General features: G+C 48.1%; 1 protein-coding gene across 3 annotated transcripts in view; it reads left to right on the top strand.

The window, feature by feature from the left end:
* Positions 1-11168, top strand: part of Tmem40 (transmembrane protein 40) — a 21453-nt gene extending 10285 nt beyond the window's left edge. The window contains exons 3-10 of one of the 3 annotated variants that reach the window (XM_010637969.3): positions 3357-3416; positions 6109-6144; positions 6418-6450; positions 6919-6966; positions 8971-9042; positions 9132-9206; positions 9571-9633; positions 11021-11168. In XM_010637969.3, the coding sequence (XP_010636271.1) occupies positions 3357-3416; positions 6109-6144; positions 6418-6450; positions 6919-6966; positions 8971-9042; positions 9132-9206; positions 9571-9633; positions 11021-11040 (407 nt within the window). In that variant the 3' untranslated portion in view covers positions 11041-11168. The other 2 variants (XM_010637970.3, XM_010637968.2) reach the window with 2 other exon arrangements.
* Positions 11169-24692: the final 13524 nt, after the last annotated feature.

Here is a 24692-nt window from a genome sequence, read left to right as displayed (position 1 = left end):
TTTTTTTTTTTTTTTTTGGAACTAGGGATTGAAGTCGGAACCTTGTGTTTGTGAGGCAGGTGGTGGAACCACTAAGCTAAATCCCTGGCCCAGGGCTAAATTCTTTATAAATGGAGGGGCGGGGGTGCAGCTCGATGGTAGAACACTTGTCTAGCATGCTCAGGGCCCTGTTCCGTCCTCAGCACCGAAAAGTCTTTTTTTTTCTCTTTCTTTTTACCCCACTCTGGGAATAGAACTCAGGGCCTTCTCACTGAGCTGCATCCCCAGCCCTTTTCTTTATTTTTTATTTTGAGACAAGGTCTCAATAAGTCACTAAAGTGCTGAGCTGGGCTCAAATTTGCCATCCTCCTGGCTCAATCTCCCAGAGTTCTGGGATTGCAGGTAAGCACCACTGTTCTTGGCTAAGAAAAATCTTTATATGTATACAAAGTCTCAGCACCTAACACTGGCAAAAACTCTAAAAATAACTCATTGTTAAGCCCCTCTACACTTCCTGGGTTTATTACGTTCATAGCAACTCTGAGCAAAGTTTTACTGTGTGCATGTGTGGTTTTGTTGTGCTTTGCTTGGTATAAATCACTACCTCAACACGGATCCTTCGCAGCAATTCTGGAGGATCAGAAGGATAAATAGCATCTCCAGCGGGGTCTTGTTTACACATTACCACATTATCCTCTATGAAATAACAGTCTTGTCTCACTTTCACTTTTCCAATTTGAAATACAAGGCTAAATCTATAGCAGCAGCAACAGGGTAGCATTTACTGAGTGCTTACTATATGCCAGTTACCATCCCTGCCCCTGACATGCATTGACTCAATGACTTGTGACAGGTCCCCCTTGAGGAAGGTGCCACTCCCAGTGCCACTGTGCCAGTGAGGACTCTGAGGCAGGAGAGGGGCCTGCTACAAGAGCCCTCAGCGAGATTCCCTGAGGCACTTAGGGCTCAGACTCTTCCTCTCCACCCCAGCACCTGCCCTGTTCTGTGTCATCGGTTCAGGTTTAAGATTTTGTTTCCTGGAGCAACTGGGCTTGGTGTTGTACACTTGTAATCCCAGCACTTGGGAGGCCGAGGCAGGAGGGTGGCTGCAAATTCAAGGCCAGCCTGGGCTACATAGTAAGTTCAAGGACAGCCTGCACTATATAGTGAAACTCTTTCTCAAAAAAATAAAAACAACAACAAAAACAAATTCATACTGTGATTAATCTAGAAACGACTTAAGTATGGGGGGTGATGTGTGCAGGTTCTGTGCAGAGAGTGCACTGTTTTCTCTAAGGGACGGGAGCCTCTTTTGCTCGCTGTGCCACATTTTAGAACTAGTCCCCTAACAAATCCCCACTGCTATAAGGTGAGGGTGTAATACAGTACCTCTTGTGCTAGCGATACCTCTTCCTCTGTGTCCACTTGAGACCGTGGATGCACTGGTCTTTAAGTGAAGTTGAATTGGTTTCCTGGAATTCTTTGGGGTAGCCATGGTCGGCCAGAGGTCCCCAGACTGCTCAGGGACCCTGAGCTCCGCTGCAATCATCTTTGAGCCCTGGGAGAAAGGGAGCTCTCCGGTCCTGGAGCCAAACACTCTGGGCCTGCATTCTCCCAAACAATGGCAGTCACTGAATGCAAGTGAACTGCATCCTTTGAGTGCCTGCTCCAGGCTGGCTGTCTTTAAGAAGGAGGCAACCCAGCCATGACCTCAGGAGTTCAGGGTTCCAGATATCGGCATTACAGGACCACTGGGCCTGGGTTTTCCTGGGTTCCGCACAGACAGAGCTAAGGGCAGGGGCAGCAGGAGATGTGACAGTGCCGTAACCTCAGTAGGGAGACGGGAGGGCTGTCTGCAGGAGGTGTGGGAGACACGGCCAGCACCCAGAACACAGGACATGGGTACAGAGAGGACACTGCCTGCACTTTGGGGACAGAAACTATCCCTGTCCCCATCATCTGGCCTCAGGGGCCCTGGTCTGATCCTCATGGACACTCTGGGTCATGGGCATGGCAGCAAAAGAAGCACACGTTGGATCAGGGGCCAACAGAACCAGTAAGTGACACGGAAGGTTAGAGGCAGGTTCCCAGACCCTGAGCACAGCACCTTTCTCCAGCGGCCAGTGGAAGCCCTCAGCTTGTATTTGTCCTGGCAGACAGCAGCAATGAGGACCAGCACCCCAGAGTTCCTGGACAGTGGTGACAGAGCCCGGGCACAGGACACCCCCATGGGGGCTGCCTATGCGGTAGGCAGAGGCTGTCCCAAGGGTCACAGTGGGGCGCCCGAGCTCAGTGAGAATGTTGCTTGCCGCAATGTTTAAAGTGGGCAGGAAGGGGCCTTGTGCCCAGCAACAACAAAACAGGTAAATGGTGCGGCACCTGTCCAGCCACACCTCTGCCCTTCATCTGCCTCTGAAGGGAAAAAGAAAAATGTCGCCTGGAGTGGTAGCACACACCTGTAATTCCAGCACTAAGGAGGCCGAGGCAGGAAAATCACTGAGGCTATGTAGTGAGACCCAGGCTTACAAGAAAATAAAAAGATGTCAAGTCATAGAGTTCGTTTGATCTCATGTACACTTCAGAAAAATGCACACTTAATGTGTTTATAAACAAGACTGGAAGAAAAAAATCAAAATGTTAATAGTGGTTATCTCTGGATGGTGAAATTCTGAGAATTTTTATATTCCCTATCTCAATTTGAACTGTCCTATGAATAATTTATGACGAGCATACTTTATTTTGGGGGGGTTCCTATCATTTAGTGGATAAAGATCAATTCTTTTTTAGCGTACTTTATTTTTGCAACCAGAAGGAAATAATTTTTGCAAAGAAATTAATTTTTGAGGAGGAAAAGAGCACAGGAGAAAGAACTGAATTAATGCCTAGCCCAGAGCCTGGCACACAGGAAAAGTTTCCTAGATGCTGCCTAGAAGACTGGGATTGACACAGGGCTCACCTGCTCAAGATGAAAGCAAGCAAGCAAGCGAGAAAGAAGGAAGGAAAGAAAAAAAGAAAGAGGAAGGAAGGAAGGAAAGAAGAGAGGCTGAGGATTTAGTTCAGTGGTTCCACTGCCTGCCAAGTGCAAGGACCTGAGTTCGATCCCTGGTACCAAAAAAAGACAAAGATTAGAAATGCAGGTTTTAGAATAAACCCATTAGAGTTACTATTTACTGGTTATGTGAGTTTAGGAAAGTAACTTTTTTCCTTCCTTCCTCTGGTGCTAGAGATCAGTCCAGTGAAAGGGAAGGCACTGGTCAGGTCGCCGTACCCCTGAAGACACAGGCCTGTGTTTCTCCTCGGCTTAGCCCCAGGGAGCTGGGCACAGAGTGGAGAGCACATGGCGCTGGGGAATTCACCTGAGGGTTTGCCTCCTCCAGGGGCTGAGGCTGAGCACGAGGCACCTGGCATTTCGAAGGATGCGCTCCAGCTCTACAGAGGTAATGGGTCGTCTGGTGGCTCAGGAAGTTGTAAGGCTGTGGGGCTGGGGGCAGAGACGAGCAGATGTAGAAGTGGGGAGTGGCAGAACAGTGGCAGATGGTGATGGCTGAAGGGCCTCCTCCTTGTTTCAGCTATAACTTCAGCTCGTGGGGTGACCTGGGAGGGTAACCCACTTTTTTGACCTCTGCACCTAGTCAGCAAAATGGGTGTGGTCAGGGCCCTGGCTTGGGATCCCGAGCAATTGGAGAATGTCAGGGCCGGACTCTCCTTGGGCTCCCAGCCACTGCAGGGAGGAGGTATAGACAATCTGTACCGAGGCTGGGAGCCCTGTGAGGGAATAAACCAGTTTGGCAGGAGCCTGGCGCAAGAAAACCAGCAGGAAACACTTAGGTATCTCTCAGAGAAAAAAGAAGAACACGCTTGGCCTCACGGTGTGACTTGAGGCTGCGTCAGGGGTCAGCACTGTGAACAATCTTTACACTCTCATTTGCTTAGCTGAAGGGGCTGCTCTTTTCTGCAGAAAGTGTTATCTGGTTCCCATGGCCTGGGGTGGGCTGCAGGCATCCCAGGTGCCGTCCCAGCACCACACCCGAAAACAAAGGAAATGTGTTCCATTTCTCAAATAGTTTAAGAAAGGATTCACTGGATGTAAAATAAGAGAAGCTGTTATGTTTATGTGTATTTTAAAATACTTTTTTCACAAAAGTAATTTATATTCACTGTAGAAAATGTAGAAACAGTCCTCTACTCGGTTTTGGTTTTTTCAGTACTGGGTATTGAACCCAGCGCCTTCACACACTTCTGCATCCCCAGCCCTTTGTTTATTTATTTGTTATTTGAGACAGAGCCTCCCTGACTCACTAAGTTGCCCAGGCTGGGCTAAAATTTGCAATCCTCCTGCCTTGGCCTCCCAGACTGCTGGCACGTCGCCTGTCTGTGAATTTTGCATTCTGCCCCATGAAATCCGAAGGTCTCTTCATTCCCTGCCTTCTCTACGCTCTCTCTGAGGGCCCCTGGTCCCTTTGCAGGCGGAGTCCCTATTTGGCAGCGGCCCGGGGACGACTCCCTGTCATGTACTGAGTGCCCTCTTGTGGTGCTTGTGACCTGGGCCTGCCGGGAAGGACAAACTACACCAGAGCCGACGGCCCTGTTGGGAGAAAGGCCCCTGGGAACTGGACCAGCACCAGGGCGTCTGGAGAGAGGCTGTGTGACCCGTGGGCTGGACCACAGCGTGATGTCCCAGCCTTCGCATGGCTGCGGGAGCTCGGGGTGGGGTAGGGGGCACAGGAGGCCTGCGAGTGCACTGAAGCTTCCTTCTGCTACAGGCCACAGGTGTTGTCGCTGCTGGTTTTCAGTTCTCATTGTTTGGGCTGTAGCTCAAGGGTAGGGCTTGACCTAGCATCCTTGAGGTTCTGGTTTCAACACCCAGAACCATCAGGAGAAAAAAGAAAGTTGCTAATATATTTAATCAATTCTACAGCTCACACTTTTTCAGTCTGAACACCTTCAAAATCAGGGTGCATCTTCCCATTGTTGGCCCTGGTTTTCCCTACACAGAAGCACACAAAACAATGTCCCACCCAACCAAAGCAATGTCTTTGATGAGTAGGGTGCAGGAGGTCTTTGACATCCTTGGGCTCTGCACTCAAGGGTTCCACCAACCTAGGATTAAAAACTAAAAAAAGAAAAAAGAAAAATAAAGGCCAGTTATGGTGGCACACATCTGTCATCCTAGCACTCTGTGTACTGGGAAGCTGAAGCAGGAGGATTGCAGGTATTCCAGCCCCGCTAAGCAGTTTAGCAACTCAGCAAGACTCTGTCCCCAAATTAACAACAAGTGTGTGTGTGGGTGTGAGGATATAGCTCAACATAAAAACCCTGGGTTCAATTTCCAATACAGAAAAAAAAAAAGATTCTGAACATATGCAGACTTGTATTACATATTATAACATCTTCTGGGATTGGTTTTAAGGCATCCAGAAGATGTGCACTCACTATGTAAGGGCTCAAGTATCCATACATTTAGGTATCTGGAGGTCCTAGAACCAACTCCTGGTAGATGTACAGAGTAACTATGTAAGGGTTGCTTAACTTTAATATTTTTGTTGTTGTTGTTTTGAGACAGGGTCTATGTAGTTGAGACTGACGTGGAACTCACTATGTAGCCCAGGCTGGTCTCGAACTCACTGCAATCCTCCTGCCTCAGCCTCCTGAGTGCTGGGATTACAGGAGTTGTGCTACCATGCAGGGCCACCAACTTTCTTTAAAATGGGGACATTTAAACCCAGTGTGTGAGACACACCTGTCATCCTAGTACTCAGGAGGCTGAGACAGGAGGACTGCCACAAATGTGAGGCCAACCTGGGCTATATACAAAGTGAGTTCAAGGCCAGCCTGAACCACATAGCAAGCCTGTTTCAAAAAACCCCAAACCAAAAATAAATAAATAAATAAATAAAATGCAAAGTTTATGGTAAATCTGGCCTCTTCTGGAAAGTGGAAGATCTGTCGGACTCAGCAGATGACCCTGTAGCAGCTTTGGGTAGCTGGTAGGTGATGGAAGTCCTTTTAGATGAAGCAGGAGCCCCTGCCTGCTCCCATCCCCACCTGGCCAGGGCCCGTGTCCATCCCGTGCCTCCTGCCCGCCCTGTGAGGGTGTGCCTTTGTGACTGCTGGTTTCCTCCTCTGCAGATGGCCTGGGAGAGGTGGAACCATCTGGGGAAGCAGGTAAGTGACCAGGCAGGGGCCAGGAGTCATTGGTACCAGTGACCCACCAGCCAGCCCTGGCAGAGGTTCTACTGTGATGGTGAACTCCCAGAACGCAGACAAACAGGCCAGGCTGCAGCAGGAGGTGGGCAGCGGGAGGGTAGGGGATGCCAGTAGCCACAGCAGATTGTCCCTGGGGACATTTACCTAGGTCACCTTTGGCCTCCACCAGGGCAGAGGGATGGTCCAGGACCCCACACTGACTGGGCACTGACAGTGAATTTCTGTTTCCAGGACTCCGACAGAGAGGTGTGGACTCCACAGAAGGTAGAGGTGGCTGGGGAGAGCAGGGAGCACCTGGGTCCTGGGGGTGGAGGGGACCACAGGGCCTGAGAGGGTGGGTCCATCCCAGCAGGGATGCCCAGCCGGCCAGTATCACCGAGATGGGACAGGATAGGGCAGGCTCAGCAGGCTCCAAGGAGAGCGGCTATGCAGCAAGCATCCTAATCTCGAAAGCCTCCACAAGCTCAGGCCTCAGAGCGGCAGGGACAAGAAACTCTCACCTGCTGTCTTGTTTTTGTTTTTCTGGGTTTTGTTTTTGTTTTTATTTAGACAAGCTGGCCTTGAACTCACTGTGCAGCCCAAACAGGGCTCACTCACAGTAATCCTCTTGCCTCAGCTTCCTGAGTGTTGGGATTACAAGCGGGGACCACTGCACCTGGAAGATTTCTTTCTTTGTTTCTGTGTTGCCTGTGTCTGTGTCAAATGAAATGCTGTCTCTCACTTGTTCCCAAGGAGATGCAGAAGACACACAGTTAAGCAGATTGAATATAAAGAAGGATGGTAAGAAACTGGGGTCCAGAGCCACTCCATCTGGCTGTACACACTGCTGGGGTTCTAGGCAGCAGCGGCCTAAAACAGTCATCATGACTGCTCTTCTCTGAACCTGTGGGGAGGTGGGGTGATGATGTCCACTTTCAGATGTGGAAACTGAGGCTAGAGGTGGCAGGACAGCCTCATTGCTATGGAGCAGCAGGCACAGCCTGGCCTCCAACCCTGGTCCGGGGCTCTTTCTGCACTGTGTGAAGTCACTGGAGTAAAAAGTGCCTCCTGGGCCCTGTGGCCAGGATAGGGGCTGGACCTGGGAAGGGCAAGGGAGTCTCGAGGGGATTGGGACACCAGGCTCTGGGTTGAAGGGCTCGGGATGGGAGACCATGGTGGGGAGAGAGGGGAGGTGACCGTGATGGCCTTAGACGTGGTTTGTGTGTGAGGTGCTGGGATGGGTCCAGGGCCTCCTGCACGCCAGATGAGTGCCCACCACAGAGATGCACCCCAGCCAAGACCACAGCTTGGTTGGGGGACACCTGTCCCTTGCAGAGCACTGTGCTGTTCAGGCCCCAGTTGTCCTTGAGGCCCTATGTAAGGGCACTGAGGCTCAGAAAGGTAGGAAGTGGTTGGAGTCCTCACAGCACAGGGGTAGCTCTGCTGGGTGTCCCTGCAGCCTCAGCACCTATTTGCACCTCTTGCACCTCTGCCTTTCTCCGGGTTGTCCTTGTTTTTTCCTCTCTGCGTTTTTTTTTTTTTTTTTTTTTTTTTTTTGTGGACTCTGTTTCTGCTGGTTTTGTCCCTGTGCGTGCTCCTGCACACTAGGCAAGTGCTCTTCCATTAAGCTGCATCCCCAACCCTTTTTTGTCTTTGAAAAATCTTTGTTCCAGGTATGGTGGCTCATGCCTGAAATCTCAGCACTCTGGGAGGCTGAGGCAGGAGGACTGAAAGTTCAAGCCCAGTTTGGGCAGCTCAGAGACTTAGCAAGATGCTGTCTCAAAATAAAAACTAAACAAGGCTGGGGATGTAGCTCAGTGTGAGGGCCCTGGGCTCAATCCCCAGTACCACCAAGTAAATACACAAAGTCTCTGGAACTCCCTTGTCAAGGCCTGGAGAAAGCAGGAGAGTTGTGCACCCTCCCTGGTGGCCCCCATGTGCCTGGCGAAGTGCAAGGGCTTCTGCTCTGTCATAGGCGCCATGGGGCCCTGTGTGGGGCATAGGCCTGGCCTCTCAGCACCCCACACCTCTGGGACCCTAGGGATTTTCTCCTGGCCAACTTGCATTTCTTACCATTGTTTTAACATTCATTCTATAAACAAAATGCAAACACCTATGCCTGCCAGAGCTTCCTCAGACCTGGAGGACATTGGAGGATGCTGGACAAGCCTGACTAAGCTCCTGTCCTCCAGAGCTGACCAGACCAGTGAAGGGCCAGGGGAGATGAGAGCACAGGAAGACGATATAAGTTGGACAGCAATGTGTGCAATAAAAATAACACGGGGAGATAGGGCCAGAAAGGAGTGGTCTTGGGGCTAGTTTGTTTATTTATTTAGTTGTTTGAGACAAGGTCTCGCCATGTAGTCCAGGAAGGCCTTGAATTCACTGTGTAGCCCAAGCTGGCCTCCAACTCGTGGTGAACCTCCTGCCTCGGCCTCCAGAGTGCTGGGATGACGTGTTTTGATTTGGCTGGTCTGGAGCAGGAGCAGTTCTCCGAATGTTTTCCATTTGAACAGAGGCTTTGTCACTGAAGAACAAGAGAGCTGCCTGCCCACAGTCCCAGCTAGCGGGGACTGAGGCAGGAGCATCCACTGAGCCCAGGATTTTGAAGCCGGCTTGGCAACATAGCAAGACTTAGTCTCAAAACAACACGAAACAAGAGAGCTCTGGGGTGCAGCCGAGGGGTAGAGCGCTTGGCCAGCGTGAGAGAGGCCTTGAGGTACAGCCCCCACGCACACACAGAGTACACGTGAGAGACAGGAAGAGAAGTGGCGAACAGTAACGCTGCCGCCTCCGCCTTGGCAGACGAGTTCTTCCACTTCGTGCTGCTGTGCTTCGGCATCGGGGCCCTGCTGGTGAGCTACCACTACTACGCAGGTGAGCGGGAGCGGGGAGAGGGGAGGGGGCGAGGGGCGAGGGCGGGGCGGGGCTCCGGCCGCAGGCTGATCCCTCCCTCGCGCCGGCAGATTGGTTCATGTCCCTGGGCGTGGGCCTGCTCACCTTCGCCTCGCTGGAGACTGTGGGCATCTACTTCGGGTTAGGTGAGTCTCGGCCGGCCGCGCGGCCCTTGTTTTACATTTCCTGTGCCCTTGTTTTCTTCCTGACCACTGGCAAGTTCAGGGTGAGGTCACTGGCAGAACCTCTTGGGAAGAAATGGGTCGTTCCCTAAACATTCAGCGGCGACAGTATAACGTGAACAGCACAGGACCTGGCAGGTGCCCGGAAAGGGCCAGTAGAGCCGCAGCTGAGTCCGCTGGGCCTGGGCCTCTGCTGTTTTCGGAGTCGTAACCTGAGCCCAGCCTGGAGCCCCACCGCGGAGCTGTGTTATATGGGCTGGGCCCTTGCCTGGGGTAGCCGCGGGTGGAGGGGACACAGCCTGACTCGGGCCCCTTTGTCCCCGCACAGTGTACCGCATCCACAGTGTGCTGCGAGGCTTCCTCCCGCTCTTCCAGAAGTTCAGGCAACTGGGTAACGGTCATGTTCACGATCTTCTTGTGCGCGCGCTGCCTAGCAGGGATTGGGGGTGGGGGTTGAGACGGTCTCAGTATGTTTTGGCGGGGGGTTAAACAATTTTTTTAAATTTCTTGTGGTGAAGGGCCTTGTACGTTGTTTTTAATATGTTGTTTTTGGGGTGAGATGTCGCTGTGTAGCCTAGGCTGGCCTTGAACTAGTGGCAATTCTCTTGCCTCAGCCTCTTGAGTGCTGGGATTATAGGTATGCGTGTGGTCCCCCCAGTCCAGCTTCTGTTTTAGTTTTTTTGAGGCAGGGTCTCACTATGCGATCCAGGCTGGCCTTGAACTCATGGCAGTCTCCTGCCTCGGCCTCCAAAGTGCTGGGATGACAGGTATGCACCACCACCATGCCTGGCTTCCAGCTTCTGTTTTGAAAGAGGTTGAACATGTAGGAAAGATGTTCGAGGCAGGCAGGGGTTTGGTTGGGTTTGGATTCTACATCTGCTAGCTTATGAGCTTTGTGAGTTATGTGACTGTGGAAGGGCCTGTGCAAGCCTTTGTTGTTTTGTTTTGTTTTTGTAGCACTGGGTGGGAACTCGGCCCTCTCATAGTCTCTCTGAGCCTCCTCAGTTTTGTCCCTGAATGACGGGTGTAGTAATTCCCAGTGCACAGAGTATTTGCCAGCCAACTGTGGGTGGGACAAGTGGGTGGCTTTGCATTCAAAACACTGTGGAAAGAGAGGGACTTGTGGCTCAGTACTTCATGGGATGCTCCCCTCCCCAGCATGATCTCCTTCAGGGCAGTGTCTGCCTGACGGTTCAGGTTTAGCAATCCTGTTTCCCTGGTGAGAACACCAAAGCTCAGAGAGCTGCAGTGACTTGCCTGGGTTACACAGCTAGGTGGCTGGCCTGGGCTGGAGTAGATTCTCTTTCAGCTGGGTGCACTGCACATACCTGAGATTCCAGCTACTCTAGGGCAGGGGATCACAAGTTTGAGACCAGGCTGGGTACCTTAGTGAGACATTGTCTCAAAATAGAACGAGAACAAGTTTGTAGATGTGGCTGAGTAGTAGATCACTTGCTCAGCATGCAGTTTGAGTCTCAGTACTGGAAAAAAAAAAAGAAAGAAAGAAAAAAATAAGTAGCTTCTCCTTGCTGAGCAACAGCTCTGTGTTCACCCTTATGCCTCAGACCAGAGAAGCTAGGGGGCTGTGGCTCTGCACTGGGGAAGCATCAGTCTCTTAATTAATGAAGAAGACGTGCATCACTGTGGCCGTGGGTTATGGAGACCCACAGGGGCTGCAGGAATGAGCCTGCTCTGCCCGGTCTGTGTGGTCTGGGCATCTGGGGTGTGGTGGCACCCTGGCTGCCTTCAACCCAGCCAACCTGCACTTTGCCTTTCAGGGTTCCGGAAAACAGAATGAGGCCTCTGCTGGATGGCAGCTGTACCAGCCCTGGTTTGACCACAAACCTCCCTGAGGCCACAAGGACAGTGACATTTGGGTGACATGTGGGAGGCTGAGCCAAGCAATAAAGAGCGCTCTTTTCCCTCCATGTGTTATAACCATTGGCAGCGGCTGGGCAGGGGTCCCATCTAGCAGCACAGCATCGAGAGCCTGCTGCCAGGCTGGAGGTGGGCAGCGGGTAGCCCTGCACACCCTGAGCAGCAGGAAGCGCCAGGGCTGCCGCCATTGCCAGGGCCTACAATTGTGATCTCTCTGGGCTCCTGGCTTCCTCCAAGTCCTCTGCCATGCTGGGAGCTCTCAGGTCCTACAGAACTGTGAAAGACAGGCCACTGCCCTGACGCTGGGACCACATGCTGTGTCCCCACAGTGAACCTCTTTTTGCAGTCCTATTGCCTGGGAATCCATCAAGATGCAAATAAACATTCTCTGTCCAGTTCTAAAGAGTCAGCTACACATTCCTTTAGGTTCCTTGAACATGCAAATACAGTTGGGGTCTCCTTTGAACCATCAGTTAGGATGGGCACTTGACCTAATGGACAAAGTGTAAGAAGAGATAATGGCTTAGTCCCTTTAGTTCCAAGCCTTCACTCGCACAGGGGTGGGATAGGAGAAAGAGATTTGTGAATATTTTCATGAAAAAGATCTGGGATGTTATTAGTCTCAGTTCAGCAAGCACCAAAGGATTGGGATATGTGTGTGAGCAAGCTTTTGGTTTCTGGGACAAAATACCTGACATACACAATTTTAAAGGAGGAAAAGTTTATTTGGGCTCACAGTTTCAGAAGGGTCAGTCCATGACCAGCTGGCTGCAAGGCAGGAATAGCATGGTTGGAAAGTCAGTGGAGGAAAGCTACTCACCTCATGGCAGCCTGGAGGCAGAGATAGAGAATGAGCCAGAGAAAACATAAACCTTTCAAAGTCAAGTGACCTACTTCCTCCAGCTGGGCTCACATCCTATTAGCCTATTTAGATATGGACTCACCAATGGATCAGTCTCTTGATGAGATTACAGTCTTCCTGGGGTTGTTCATTCTGACTTGACCACAGTAAGCAATGCCTAGCTGATTAGTATGATTCTGAAGCCAGTTGTGGTATCCCATGCCTGTAATCCCGGCACTTGAGAGGTTGAGTCAGGAGGATAGTTGTGAGTTCAAGGCCAGCCTGGACTGCATAGTGAGAATCTACATATGAACTACATAGTGAGAATCTGTCTCAAAATATAAAAAAGTAATAAAAAGTATGGTTCTGGTTATGTCTGTGGGTGTGTCCAGAGATGATTGACACACAGGCCAGCAAACTGAGGGGGAAGACCCATCCAAGCTATGGGTGGCACCAACCAATAGTCTTGTAGCTTACATGAAATAAAAACGAAGGAGGAAATTTGCACTGTGAAGAGCTCCAGTCTGCTTGAGCAGTGTGCCTTCTGCTGCTGTTGCCGATGGACCTCAGAGTCCAGTTTCTCCAACCTCCAATGCAGGCTCACACCTGAGATCCTCCTGGGAGCTTCCAGGCCTTTAACCTTGGACAAGTGCTGCATCCTTGACAAGAATAAGTGTTCTACAGTTGCCAGCTTCTTGTCCTGAGCAGCTGATATTCTCCAGTGTGCAGATGGCCATTGTGGATTGTCCTACTTCTGATCCCGTAAGCTACCTAATAAATTCCTTTGCATAATTATACATATATTTTCTATTGATTCTGTTCTTCTAGAGAACCCTGACCAGTACACTTCATCCAATCACCTTTCACAAGCCCTACCTCTAACCACATGAGACTTTGGGGGGACATTTTATATCTAATGCATAACATAAGGGCACAAGACAAAATCCATTACCTATTTGGGTTCCATTAATGGAGGTATAGAGTCTGGAGTGGAGGGGTAGTAATAGATCCTACTTTACACTGGCCAGGTCACACCAAGAGCATGTGTTCATTTCTAGACTTACACATCAAGGGCAAAAGTGACAAACTAGGGAACATAAAAGGAACCAGAGTGGGACTATAAAGAATGATTAAAGGGCTGGGGATTTAGCTCAGCGGTTCAGTGGCCTGTCTTGCAAGCACAAGGACCCGAGTTCAATCCCCGGTACCAAAAAAACCAGAATGATTAAAGCAATGAGAACTCTTGAACTTGTGGGAAAGTAGGAGTTTCCACTGAGCTCACAGACTTCGTGAGGTACTTTCTCCAGTGCCCATGGTGGTCTGCACAGCCACATAGGTCACTCGGGTTCATTCTCACACATCCCTGAGAGGGATGAATTCCCTTACTTTGCAGATGGAGAAATAGAGGCCCAAAGAGGTTTGGTGACCCACTTGAGTCCATTAGACAGGGCAACAGTGAGCAGATAGTGGGGATGGAACCAGAGCTTTCACACTGAGTTATACTCTTGGCCCTTTCTAAACTATCTCTAGTTTGTTTTGTTTGTTTTTGTTGTTTTTTTTTTTTTTTTTAGACAAAGTCTCACTAAATCACTAAGTTGCCCAGACTAGGGTCAAGCTTGCAACCCTCCTGCCTCAGCCTCTGAGTGTGCTGAGATTATAGGTGTGGCCACCATGGGTAGCTGAAAATGCACTGTGGGTGGGCAAGACCAAGCATCCTACACCCTTGCTCTCAGGATGGCCCTGGGGTCATCAGACTCAGGAAGTGTGCAAGGGGACCCTAGGAGCTGGCCCTGGCTGGGCCACTGTCTCTGAGGGCTGGAGGAGTCTGGTTCTGTGTACACATAAGACAAGTGATGTCAAACCTTTCATGTCGATAGAAACCCCAAACCCAGAGGTTTATGTTGGCAATTTTTTAAAAATTCCCAATTCTAAGGAAAATAATACAGTTTTTCTTCAAATATTAAAACTGGAGGGCTGGGAATTTAGCTCAGTGGTTCTGCTTCCTGCCTCGCAAGTGCAAGGTCCTGAGTTTGACCCCCGGTACAAAAAAATAAAATAAAAAAAACAAACCTGGAATTGTGGTATGATCCAGCAATTGCACTTCTAGGGCTGCACTCCCGGGACTTTAAGACATATTTGGACACCTGTGTTCACAGAAGAGTCATTTGCAAGAGCCAAAAGTCAGAAACAGCCAGGCGTGGTGGCACATGCCTGTCCTCCCAGCACTCAGGAGGGTGAGGCAGGAAGATCTCTGCAAGTTTGAGGCTGGACTGGGCTACGTAGTGAGACCCTGCCTTAAACCCCTCCCAAAAGGCAGAAACAACCTGAGTGACCATCACATGGGTGGACCAACGCAACATGGCACACACATGGAGGAACATTATTCAGCCTTGGAAAGGAAGACCGTTGAGACACAATTGGCCTATGGACGACCCCTGGGGATCTTATGCCAAGTGAAACAAGCCAGCTACAAAGGCAAATACTGAGTGATTCTGCTTGCCCAGTGTTTCTACAGCAGCTGAATCCTTGGGAACAGTGAGGAGAATGGTGGGCACTAGGGGCTGGGTGAGGGGACTGTGGCTAAGCACAGAAAGGGGACAGAGCCTCAGTGTGGAGCGGGAAGTGCTCTGGGGATGGCTGTGCAGCTGTGTGGATGGATGTGCTCAATGCCACTGAGCTATGTGCTCACACATGAGTAAGTGGAAATTTTACACTCTGTGTATTTTACTCTGATTGTTATATGATCTTATGTATTGATGGTGGGGATGGAACCCAGGGCCTTACACATGCTGTACTGCTTTGGTTTTTTGGTTTGGGGTTGTTTTTTTTTTTTGGTGCCGGGGATTGAATTTGGATCCTTGCATTTGTGAGGCAGGTAGTGGAACCACTGAGCTAAATTCCTGGCCCTACTTTGTTTTTGTTTTTGCTTTGTGTTAGAGGCAGGGTCTCCCTGTATAGTTCAGGCTGGCTTTGATCTCACTACGTAGACCAGGCTGACCTCGAACTTATAGCAATCCTCCTACCTCAGCCTCCCCAGTGCTGGAATGACAGGAGTGCTCCACCACACCTGGCTCCTGACTTTTTAAAATCTCTAGTTATTAGCAGTGAGCAGGCCTGGATGTGGCCTGCTGTTCTCTGCACCCTCAGGCTTCTCTGTGCGGCGGGGACATCTCGGCCAGCACACCCCAGGAACAAGAAGAACAGGGACATGGAACAGCCCTGGTTCTGCTGCTGGTGACTTGGGTGTCCATGGAGGGGCTCAGGTGGTCTGGCTGTTGCCTCTCTACCACCCCACCCGCTGTGCCTGGGGAGACCTGGGCCTGGCCCTGCTGACCTTGGCCTACTCTGGCTACTGTCCTGCTGCAGCTCAGGGCACCCCAGCCAGGGCTCTGGCTACATCTTGGGCTCCAGCAGAGCCCAGGAGACCCTGTCTAGGTCATCTAAAAATAGAGCCGTGGACCCAGCCAAGAAGACAGGTTGAAAAGGGGTCTTGCAGGGCAGATCCCATCTCCACCTGTCTCTGTTGTGCTGGATTCATGATTGGAACAGGAGAGGGCTGTGCTCAATCTCAGTGCTCTGTGCTTGATGCTCGGAGCTCAGTATGCTGTAAGGGCAGTGGCCTCTTGTCCCTACCTCCAGCACTTTCTGGCCCTGTGGCTGATGACCGGCTCTGGAGGTTCCTTGACCCTGGGAAAAGCACACAAGGCTTCCAGTAAGTGTTCACTTGTCTCTGTGGCCCAGAAGTCAGGGCAAGCTGAGCCTGGCCTGAAGCACAGTCTCAATAAAAGTTTGATGTATGACTAAATGACTGCTGGAAAAAGTGGTGCAGCTGATGCAGGTGGGAGGACCAGCTTAAAATCTGACCACTATTTTTTTTCTCCAAAAGAAGTTGTAATGGTGAAATTTGTCAATTATATGGGCTTAGCAAGGCATGGTAGTACACGCCTGTCATCCTAGCATTCTGGGAGGCTGAGGCAGGAGGATCACAAGTTAAAGGCTAGCTTGGGTTACTTAGAACATAGGGAAATATCTCAAAATAAAAATTTTTTTAAAGGCTTGGAATGGGCCACTCCCCGACGTCCAGCACCTAAGGCCTTCATCAGAACAGACTGGTGAGGCCTGCCCAGCTGCACGGCACCCTTGCAGCATTCCTCTCCTCACCCCCTCCTACTCCCATACTCTCTGGCCTTCTGATTGTGCCGGTGCCTGGATCCACACCGCAGAAGCACAGATCAAATAATAGAACTGAACCAAACTTTTGAACAGATGGACTTGATAGTTGTCTTTAGACCGTTCCACCCCACAAAAATCAGAATATAAATTCTTTTCAGCTGCACATGGGTCATTCTCAAAAATAGACCACATGCTAGTTCATAGAACATGTTGGAGTAAATGCAAAGGAATCAGTTATCCCCTCTATATTATCAGACCATAGCGCAATTAAGCTGGAGATCAGTTGCATAAGAAACCATGAGAACTTCACAAACACATGAAAAGAGAACAACACTCTCCTGAATAATTAATGAGTCACAGAGGAAATTAAAAAAGAAATTAGTCAGTTTTTACAAATAAATGATAATTCCAGTACAACATACAGGAACCTATAGGACGCAATGAAAGCAGTTCTACGTGGAAAATTCATAGCAGTGAATGCCCACACTAGGAAAACAAAGCCAGCTCAAATAAACAACCTAATGATGAATCTTAGGCTCCTAGTAAAGGAAGAACAAGAAAAACCCAAAGCTCATACAAGGAGGAAATTATAAAGATTGGAGCAGAAATCAATGCAATGGAAACTAAGAGAATGATACAAAAAAATCAATGAGTCAAAGAGTTAGTTTTTCAAAAGAATAAATAAAATCAATAAACCCTTAGCCAACTTTATCAAAAAAAAAGGAAAGAAAAGGCTCAGATCCATGCAATTAGGAACAAAAAAGGTAAAGTCATAACAGATCCAGCAGAAGTCCAGAGGATCATCAATACCTTACTTTGAGAACCTGTACTCTATTAAAATGGAAAACACAGAAGAAATGGACAGATTTCTTGATACTTACGAATTACCAAAGTTGAGAAAAGAAGATAAAAAAATTCTTAACACCCCTATTACAATCAGTGAAATTGAAAACGTAATTAAAAGTTTACCAACTAAGAAAAGCCCAGGTCCTGATGGATTCACGGATGAATTTTACAAGACTTTTAGAGAAGAGCTACTGTGACTTCTGTTTAAACTTTTCAGTGAAACTGAAAGGGAAGAAATACTTCCAAATTCATTCCTGGAAGCAAGTGTTACTTTGATTCCCAAACCAGTGAAAGACCAAACCAAAAAAGAGAACTACAGGTCAATGTCCTTAATGAATATAGATGCAAAAATCCTTACTAAGATACTGGTAAACAGAATACAGAGGATCATCAGGAAGATAATACACCCTGACCAAGTTGGATTTATTCCAAGGATGAAAGGATGGTTCAACATATGTAAATCACTAAATGTGATACACTATATTAACAGAGTCAAGGACAGAAACCATATGATCATCTCATTAGATGCAGAAAAAGCATTTGACAAAATTCAACACCCATTCATGATTTTTAAAAAAACCTTCAGAAAAATGGAATAGATGGTCTTTATCTCAACTTGATAAAGGTTATCTATGAAAAGCCAACAGCCAACATCATACTAAATGGCCAGAAACTGAAAACCTTCATGGTAAAATCAGGAACAAAACAAGGATGCCCACTATCACCACTCCAGTTTAATATAGTTCTGGAAACATTAGCCACAGCAATTAGACATGAGAAAGAAATTAAAGCAATAAAGATAGGAAAGGAAGTTAAACTGTCATTACATCCTGATGATATGATACTCTACATAGAAGACCCAAAAAAACTCTGCCACAAGACTTCTAGACTTAATTGACACTTTCAGCAGAGTAGCTGGATACAAGGTTAACATTAAGAAATCATTAGCCCTCTTGTACAAAAATAACAGACTCTCATTGAGAGAGAAATTAGGGAAACAATTCCTTTCACAATAGTATCCAAAAAATGAAGTATCTAGGAATCAATCTAATGAAGGAAGCAAAAGACTCTACACTGAAAACTACAACACTCTGAAAAAAGAGATCAAAGAGAATATAAGGAAATAGAAAGATATCCCCTGCTCCTGTGTAGGAAGAATCAACATAGTGAAAATGGCCATACTACCAAAACTGATATAGAGATTCAATGCAATCCAGATTAAAATTCCAGCAGTATACTTAACAGAACTTGAGAAAATAATCCAAAAATTCATTTGGAACCAGAAGAGACCTAGAATAGCAAAAGCCATCCTAGGCAACAGAGACATGACGGGGAGTATCACAATCCCCAACTTGACACTGTACTACAAAGTCACTGATAAAAACAGCATGGTACTAGCAAAGGAAAAGACCAGAGGCTCAGTGGAATAGAATGGAAGATACAGAAATAACTCCAGACATACTCAGCTACCTCATCTTTTCAAAGGAGCCAACCATCCTCAGTGGAGGAAAGATAACCTCTTTAATAAATTGTGTTAGAAAAACTGGATTTCAACCTGCCAAAGATTAAAACTACACCCTTATCTTTCACCATGCACTAAAGTAAAATCCAAGTGGATTAAAGATCTAAATATTGGGGCCGTGGATTTAGCTTAGTGGTTCCGCCACCTGCCTTGCAAGAGCAAGGATCTGAGTTCGATTTCCAGTACCAAAAAACAAACAAACAAACAAACAAACAAAAAACCCAAAACAAAAACAAAAAACAACAAAAAAACCAAAGTAAAAAAGATCTAAATATTAAAACAGAAATTCTAAACTTGCTGGAAGATAAGTTAGGGAGAACTCTTGAATACATTGGCACAGGAAAAGACTTTATGAAGAAATCCTCAGTAGCATGGGACCTAGCACAAAGCAACAACTGGGATCTCATCTTATTAAAAAGTTTCTGCACTGCAAAAGAAACCACATGACAGATCTAAGAGACAACCTACAATGTGGGTAAAAATGTTTACCAGCTGCTCCTCAGACAAAGGACTATTAATCTAAAATATATAAAGAACTCAAAAAAATCAGGCCTCAAATATAAAGACCTGATTCAAAAATGGGCATCTGAAATGAACAGACATTTCTCAGACAAAGAAGTAAAAGCAGCAAATAAATATATGAAAAAACGTTCAACATCACTGGTCATTCGAGAGATGCAGATGAGAACAACACTGAGATTCCACCTTACTCCAGAAAGAATGGCTGCTATCAAGAAATCAACCAATAACAAATGCTGGCGGGGCTGTGGGGAGAAAGGAGCCCTTCTCCATTGGTGGGAGTGCAGACTGGTGCAACCACTGTGGAAATCAGGAAGGAGATACCTCAAAGAACTAGGATTAGAAGTCCCATTTGACCCATCTATCCCTCTGCTGGGTATCTTTCCAAAAGAATTAAAAGAATCATACCAATGTGTTATATGCAAAGCTATGTTTACAGTGGCACAGTGTGTAATAGCTAAAACTTTGAAACAGCCCAAATGCCCATCAACTGGAGACTGGATAAAGAAGATGTGGGTTTTTTCACACAAAAAGGAGTACTACTCAGCCATAAAGAATGAGAAACTAGAGTCATTCATAGGAAAATGGATGCATATTGAGGCCATACTCTTAAGTGAAATAAATAAGACACACGTGTAAATACTGAATAGTTTCTCTGGTGTGAAAAACTAAGTGTAAATAAGATCCAAATTGTATAACTGATAATGTGAAATAGGAAGAAAAGGGCTAAAGGTGTAGAGGAAGTGGGAAGGGTAGGAGGAAGGAAATAAGGTACAAGAAAAAATATGAGAAAAGGAAAATATGGAAAGAAAGTCTTTGTAAATAGGAGAGTTTGGAGGGGGTGAAGGGAAGGCAGGGGTAAGGGGAAAAATGAGAACCAAGACCTGTTATGTAAAGGTACAAGATCCCAATGATGAATGTAACTGTACTGTGTACCAATAAACTCAATGAAAAAAAAGTAAATAAAAGGCTTGGAATGTATGTATGGAGGCCCTGGGTTCAATCCCCATACTGCTAAAAATTGATAATAATACATAAAAGGGGGCTGGGAATTTGGCTCAGTGTTCTGCCACCTGCCTTGCCAGTAGAAGGTCCCTAGTTCCATCCCCAGTACCAAATAAATAAATAAATAAATATGTGCTTCAGGCCACCAAATAAAGGGGATCTTTACAAGGTTCCCTTGGGACGCTGTGGGAAGCCAGCCATGGCCCACTGGCTTTTTGAGAGATAACATTTGTTCCTCTTCAAGGACTGCACGTGTTAAACTTGTTTCTGACCCTGCACGAGAGAAACTCGGATAGCCAAAGATCTGTAGGAGTCAGGTACTTCCTGTTAAAGATCTGACGTTAGCTGTAGGAGTCAGGTGTTTCCTGTTGAAGTGCCTTTAAAAAGCTGATGCTTGCGTGCAATAAACGTCGCCTTGATCAGACTCTTGTCTTAGCGTCCTTCCTTTCTCTCTGCCCCATCTCCACCCCACTGCACCCCGCTGCTCTTTCAGGTTTGAGGCACTGCTGGACAGTGCTCTGCGTCGCTGGCTCGCGACAGGATGCCATCCCCAGACCCCAGGCTCAGGGTCCCCTACGCTGCATCCTTACCTCCTGCTCCATTTTGCTGCCCCAGCTTGGATTCTGCCCACGGCACCCCTGACACTGTGCTGTGCTGTTGATGCCCATCAGGATGGCCTGGAGGAGGGACAGGGACTGCGGTACCCTCTAGCCTGAAAAAGGAGAGAAGGTGTGAGACCACTGTTGACACCAGGCCCTGGGGACTACGGTCCCACCGAGGGCACCGGGCTGTGAGTCTGTAGCGAGCCCAGTGCCACCCGGAGTTTCCAGGCTGCAGGACAGCTGTGTGCTGTGGAATGAGTTTGTCCTCCAAGACCCATGGTGAAGCCCCTCTTGAGTGTGGCCATGCCTGGAGGCAGGGTCTGAGAAAGGTGACACGGCACGAGGTCATGAGGACAGGGCTCCAATTCAACTCCTTGTGCACAAAGTAATAGACACCAAAGCCCTCTTTTACCATGGAGCACCCAGAGGGAAGGGGGCAACTTCAAGCAAGCAAAAGAAGCCCTTGCTAGAAACCATGGTGGCAACTTTTTTTTAATGTTTTGAGACAGGGTTTTACTATGTTTTTCAGGCTGACCTTGAACTCAGAATGTAGCCCAAGCTGGCCTCAAACATGTAGCGATCCTCCTGCCTCAGCATCCCGAGTGCTGGGATGACAAGCAGGCTGTATCATGCTCAGCTGTTCAGCCACTTTGGAAAGTTGTTTTGCATTATCTAGTAAAGTCAGAAATGCATTGTCTTTCCCCAGCTGCTACCAGCGTGCCTGGTTTCTTCTGAGGAAGCTAAGGCCATGCCCCTGCCTCCGAGCACACCTGTATCTACTACACCCTCCCCTCGTGCTGCACAACAGCAAGGTGAGCTTTGTGGAGGATGAGCTAACTCTCCTCGTGAAAGCACCTGGCATCAGTTTGAACCTTTCTGACCTGGCTCGTTTACAAAGACCTTGGCCAGTGTCAACACCTGCAGGCCTCATCTGCAATGCAGGGGCCGGTGGACCTGTCCCTCCATGGCCACTGTCCCCACTGAAGAGGAAGTAGAAACCAAAAAAGAAGAATCTGCGGAGTCTGATGATGACATGGGCTTTTTGACTAAACCTCATTTTGAAGCATATTCAATAAAAACTAAGTTGCTGAAAGAAAGAAAAATACACATATGTTCTTGGGTCCATCAATTTCATTCTGAGGTACATAGCCTGGAGAAATGTGTGTGTTTCTGCAGCACAATGTAGGAAATGTAAAGAATGTTCATAGTAGCACCGTTCAAAAGAGTCCCAACCTGGGAACAGCCCACATGTCCAGCCATGGGATACTCGGTCAGCTGTAGTATAAGCAGAGACTGAAATACTACACAGCAACAAAAAAGGAAGCACAATGTGCATGGATGGCCCTTATAAACATGATATTGAGTGAAATTTTTATTTACATAAAGTTCTCCAACAGACAAAACCAAGACTGTCTTATGCATTCCTACAGGTAATAAAACAATAAAGGAAAGCAACAAGGGAAACACCTGCAGGTGTAGAAAAGAGTGCAATTGAGCTGGGTGTGGTGGCACACTCCTGTAATCCCAGCACTCTGGGAGGCTGAGGCAGGAGGACTGCAAATTCAAACCCAACTTGGATAACTGAGTGACTTGGCAAGACCATGTCTCAAAACAAAACAAAACAAAACAACTGAAAAGGGCTGGGAGTGCAACTCAGTGTGAAGACTAGGTTCAATCCCCAGAACTGGTGGGGGAGAAGACAAGAGGGAGAGGAAGAGAAAGAGGGAGGAAAAGAGGGAGGGGGAAGGAAAGGAAAAGCAAAAGAAAGAACAAGGAAGGGAGGGAAGGAGGGAGGGAGGAAGAAAAAGAAAAAGAAGGAAAGCAAGCAAGGCCAGCAGAAGAAAGGAGGCGGTAGGCTTCAACTCTAGTGCTATTACCGGACATGGACACAAGAGGGGGCGCTAATCAATGACCTGCGGGGAAAATACGGTTTCCTAGCAACAGAGAAATTACTGAGGAGGACACTGGAAGAGCTCTCACTGATGGGTCCCTGTCCTGCCCTGTGGCCGTCTGGCTCCTGGCGCCTTCAGTGTCTCTGGCCTTCCGTGAGAACCTAGCGCTCTCCTCCCATCTGGAGTTGTTGTCCCTCTTCAAGTTGGACAGGGACACCTTCAGGCCCTAGAGGAGGCCTTCAGACCCAGGATGATGGTGCCTCAAAGACCAGGGAGTGGAGGGTGACGAGGAGGACTGTGCCTCCAGCACTCCGAGATGTTAGGTTACAAAAAGAAGGCTTTCAAGATTCCGGAGCCAGGTGGCACACACCTGTCATCCCAGCACTCAGGAGGTTGAAAAGCAGGAGGGTCTGTGTATTTCAAGACCAGTCTGGGCTACATAGTGAGATCAGTGCTAGCCTGGAATAGTGGCACCCTGTTTCAAAAAAAAAAGTCCCAGTGGTTTCGTTACCTGCCTCGCAAGCGCAAGGTCTTGAGTTCTATCCCTGGTACCAAAACAAATCTCTAATTCAAGATTCAGGATGCAGTGGAAGTACTCAGGATTGCCAACAACACAGAAGATTTTATACTAGATAGGAATTAGGTAAACTCGAGGTCCAGTGGGGGAATAGTAATGAATAAGCAAAGAATACGGTGTTAGGGGCTGGGGTACAGCTCAAGGGCTTCCATCCTGAGCCCTCAGCCCTTACACACACACACACACACACACTTGTGCAGAGCGTTGAAGTGAGCTCTTCCATGGTGTGTGCCCCTTCATTTCTCATTCACATATTTATTTTGGTGTTATATCATTTTGTGTATTGTTAAAGTTTCTCTCTCTCTCTCTCTCTCTCTCTGTGTGTGTGTGTGTGTTTGTGTGTGTGTCTGGTAGTGGGGATTGGACCCAGGTCTCTACACTGAGCTACATCCCCAGTCCTTTTTTGAGATAGGTACTCGCTAAGTTGCCAAGGTTGGGCTTGAACTTGTAATCTTCCTGCTTCAGTCTCCTAGAATGCTGGGATTATGAGTGCACCTGTAATTATAGTTCTGAAGTGGCACTCGGAGGGCAGGCAGACCAAGGAAGAGGGCGGCACTCAGAAAATTAAGGCGAAGGGCCAGGGATTTAGCTTAGTGCCACCATGCCTGCTTGGCAAGCGCAAGGTCCTGAGTTCAATCCCCGGTACTGGGTGGTTGGGGGAAAGAGTAGAAAGGAAAGGCAAGTTTATTATTGTTAGCGGGCCTAGTGGAAGTCACCCAGTGGAAGTCCCAGAGTTTGAGCCCTGTTTCTGAGTTTGTTCTCATATTTATCTATTCTTTAGCCAGGGTGGAGGAGCAAGCAGCATTTCACAGAAGCAGAATTTAGCAAAGGATAGGGAGCTACAGGCAGCGTTGCTTTTTAAAACTTTTTTTTTACAGTTTATCTTTAAGACATAGAGAGATAAGAAGGTACAGGCAGGTTTTGTTTCAGTAGTTCATCTCTCGGGCACAGTGACCTTCGTGGGTTTAGTAGGAGGGACAAGCCTTGAGACCCATCGGCCTTGAGACTGTCAGTCTCTGTCCAGCTTTGAGACTGTTAGTCTCTGCTTTGACCTTTGTTCTTTTCCATTTCAGTTTGGATTTTGAATATCTCTCAAGGTCTTCTTCTCTTCCCCACCCCCAAGGTCTTCTGTGTTGAAAGCTTGGTCTGCACCTCCAGAAATATTGAGAGGTGGTGGCACCTTTAAAAGGTAGGCCTTGGGCGGGGTGGGGGGAGGTTGGCTCAGTGGTGCCACCGCCTGCCTCACAAGCACAAGGGCCTGAGTTGATCCCAGGTGCCAAAAAATAAAAATAATTTTAAAAAATAATAAAAGGTGGGCCTGGTGGGAGGAAGTGATGTCATGGGGTGTGCCCTTGTATAGTGAGACCGCCCCTTCCGGCCCCTCCCCTTCTGGTCCCCTCCCCTTTTCAGTATCTGTGAGGTTAACAGCTACCTTCCCTGGCTCCCTCACCAGCGCTGGGGACGATGTGCTGAGCCTGGCGAGAGGCTCAGACCAGCAGCTAAGGCACCTAAACTCCTCCAAAGCTGAGTCTCTGAGGCCTTTTTGTTAAGGTGACAGAAAACTGACCAGTACACAGATGGAGAAGCTGAGTGGG

This window comes from Fukomys damarensis, unplaced genomic scaffold (genome assembly GCF_012274545.1).
Source record: "Fukomys damarensis isolate Sample0158 unplaced genomic scaffold, DMR_v1.0_HiC HiC_scaffold_37, whole genome shotgun sequence".
Lineage (NCBI taxonomy): Eukaryota > Metazoa > Chordata > Mammalia > Rodentia > Bathyergidae > Fukomys > Fukomys damarensis.
Note: the sequence above shows the minus strand (reverse complement) of the source record. Positions and strands in the feature narration are given on the sequence as shown.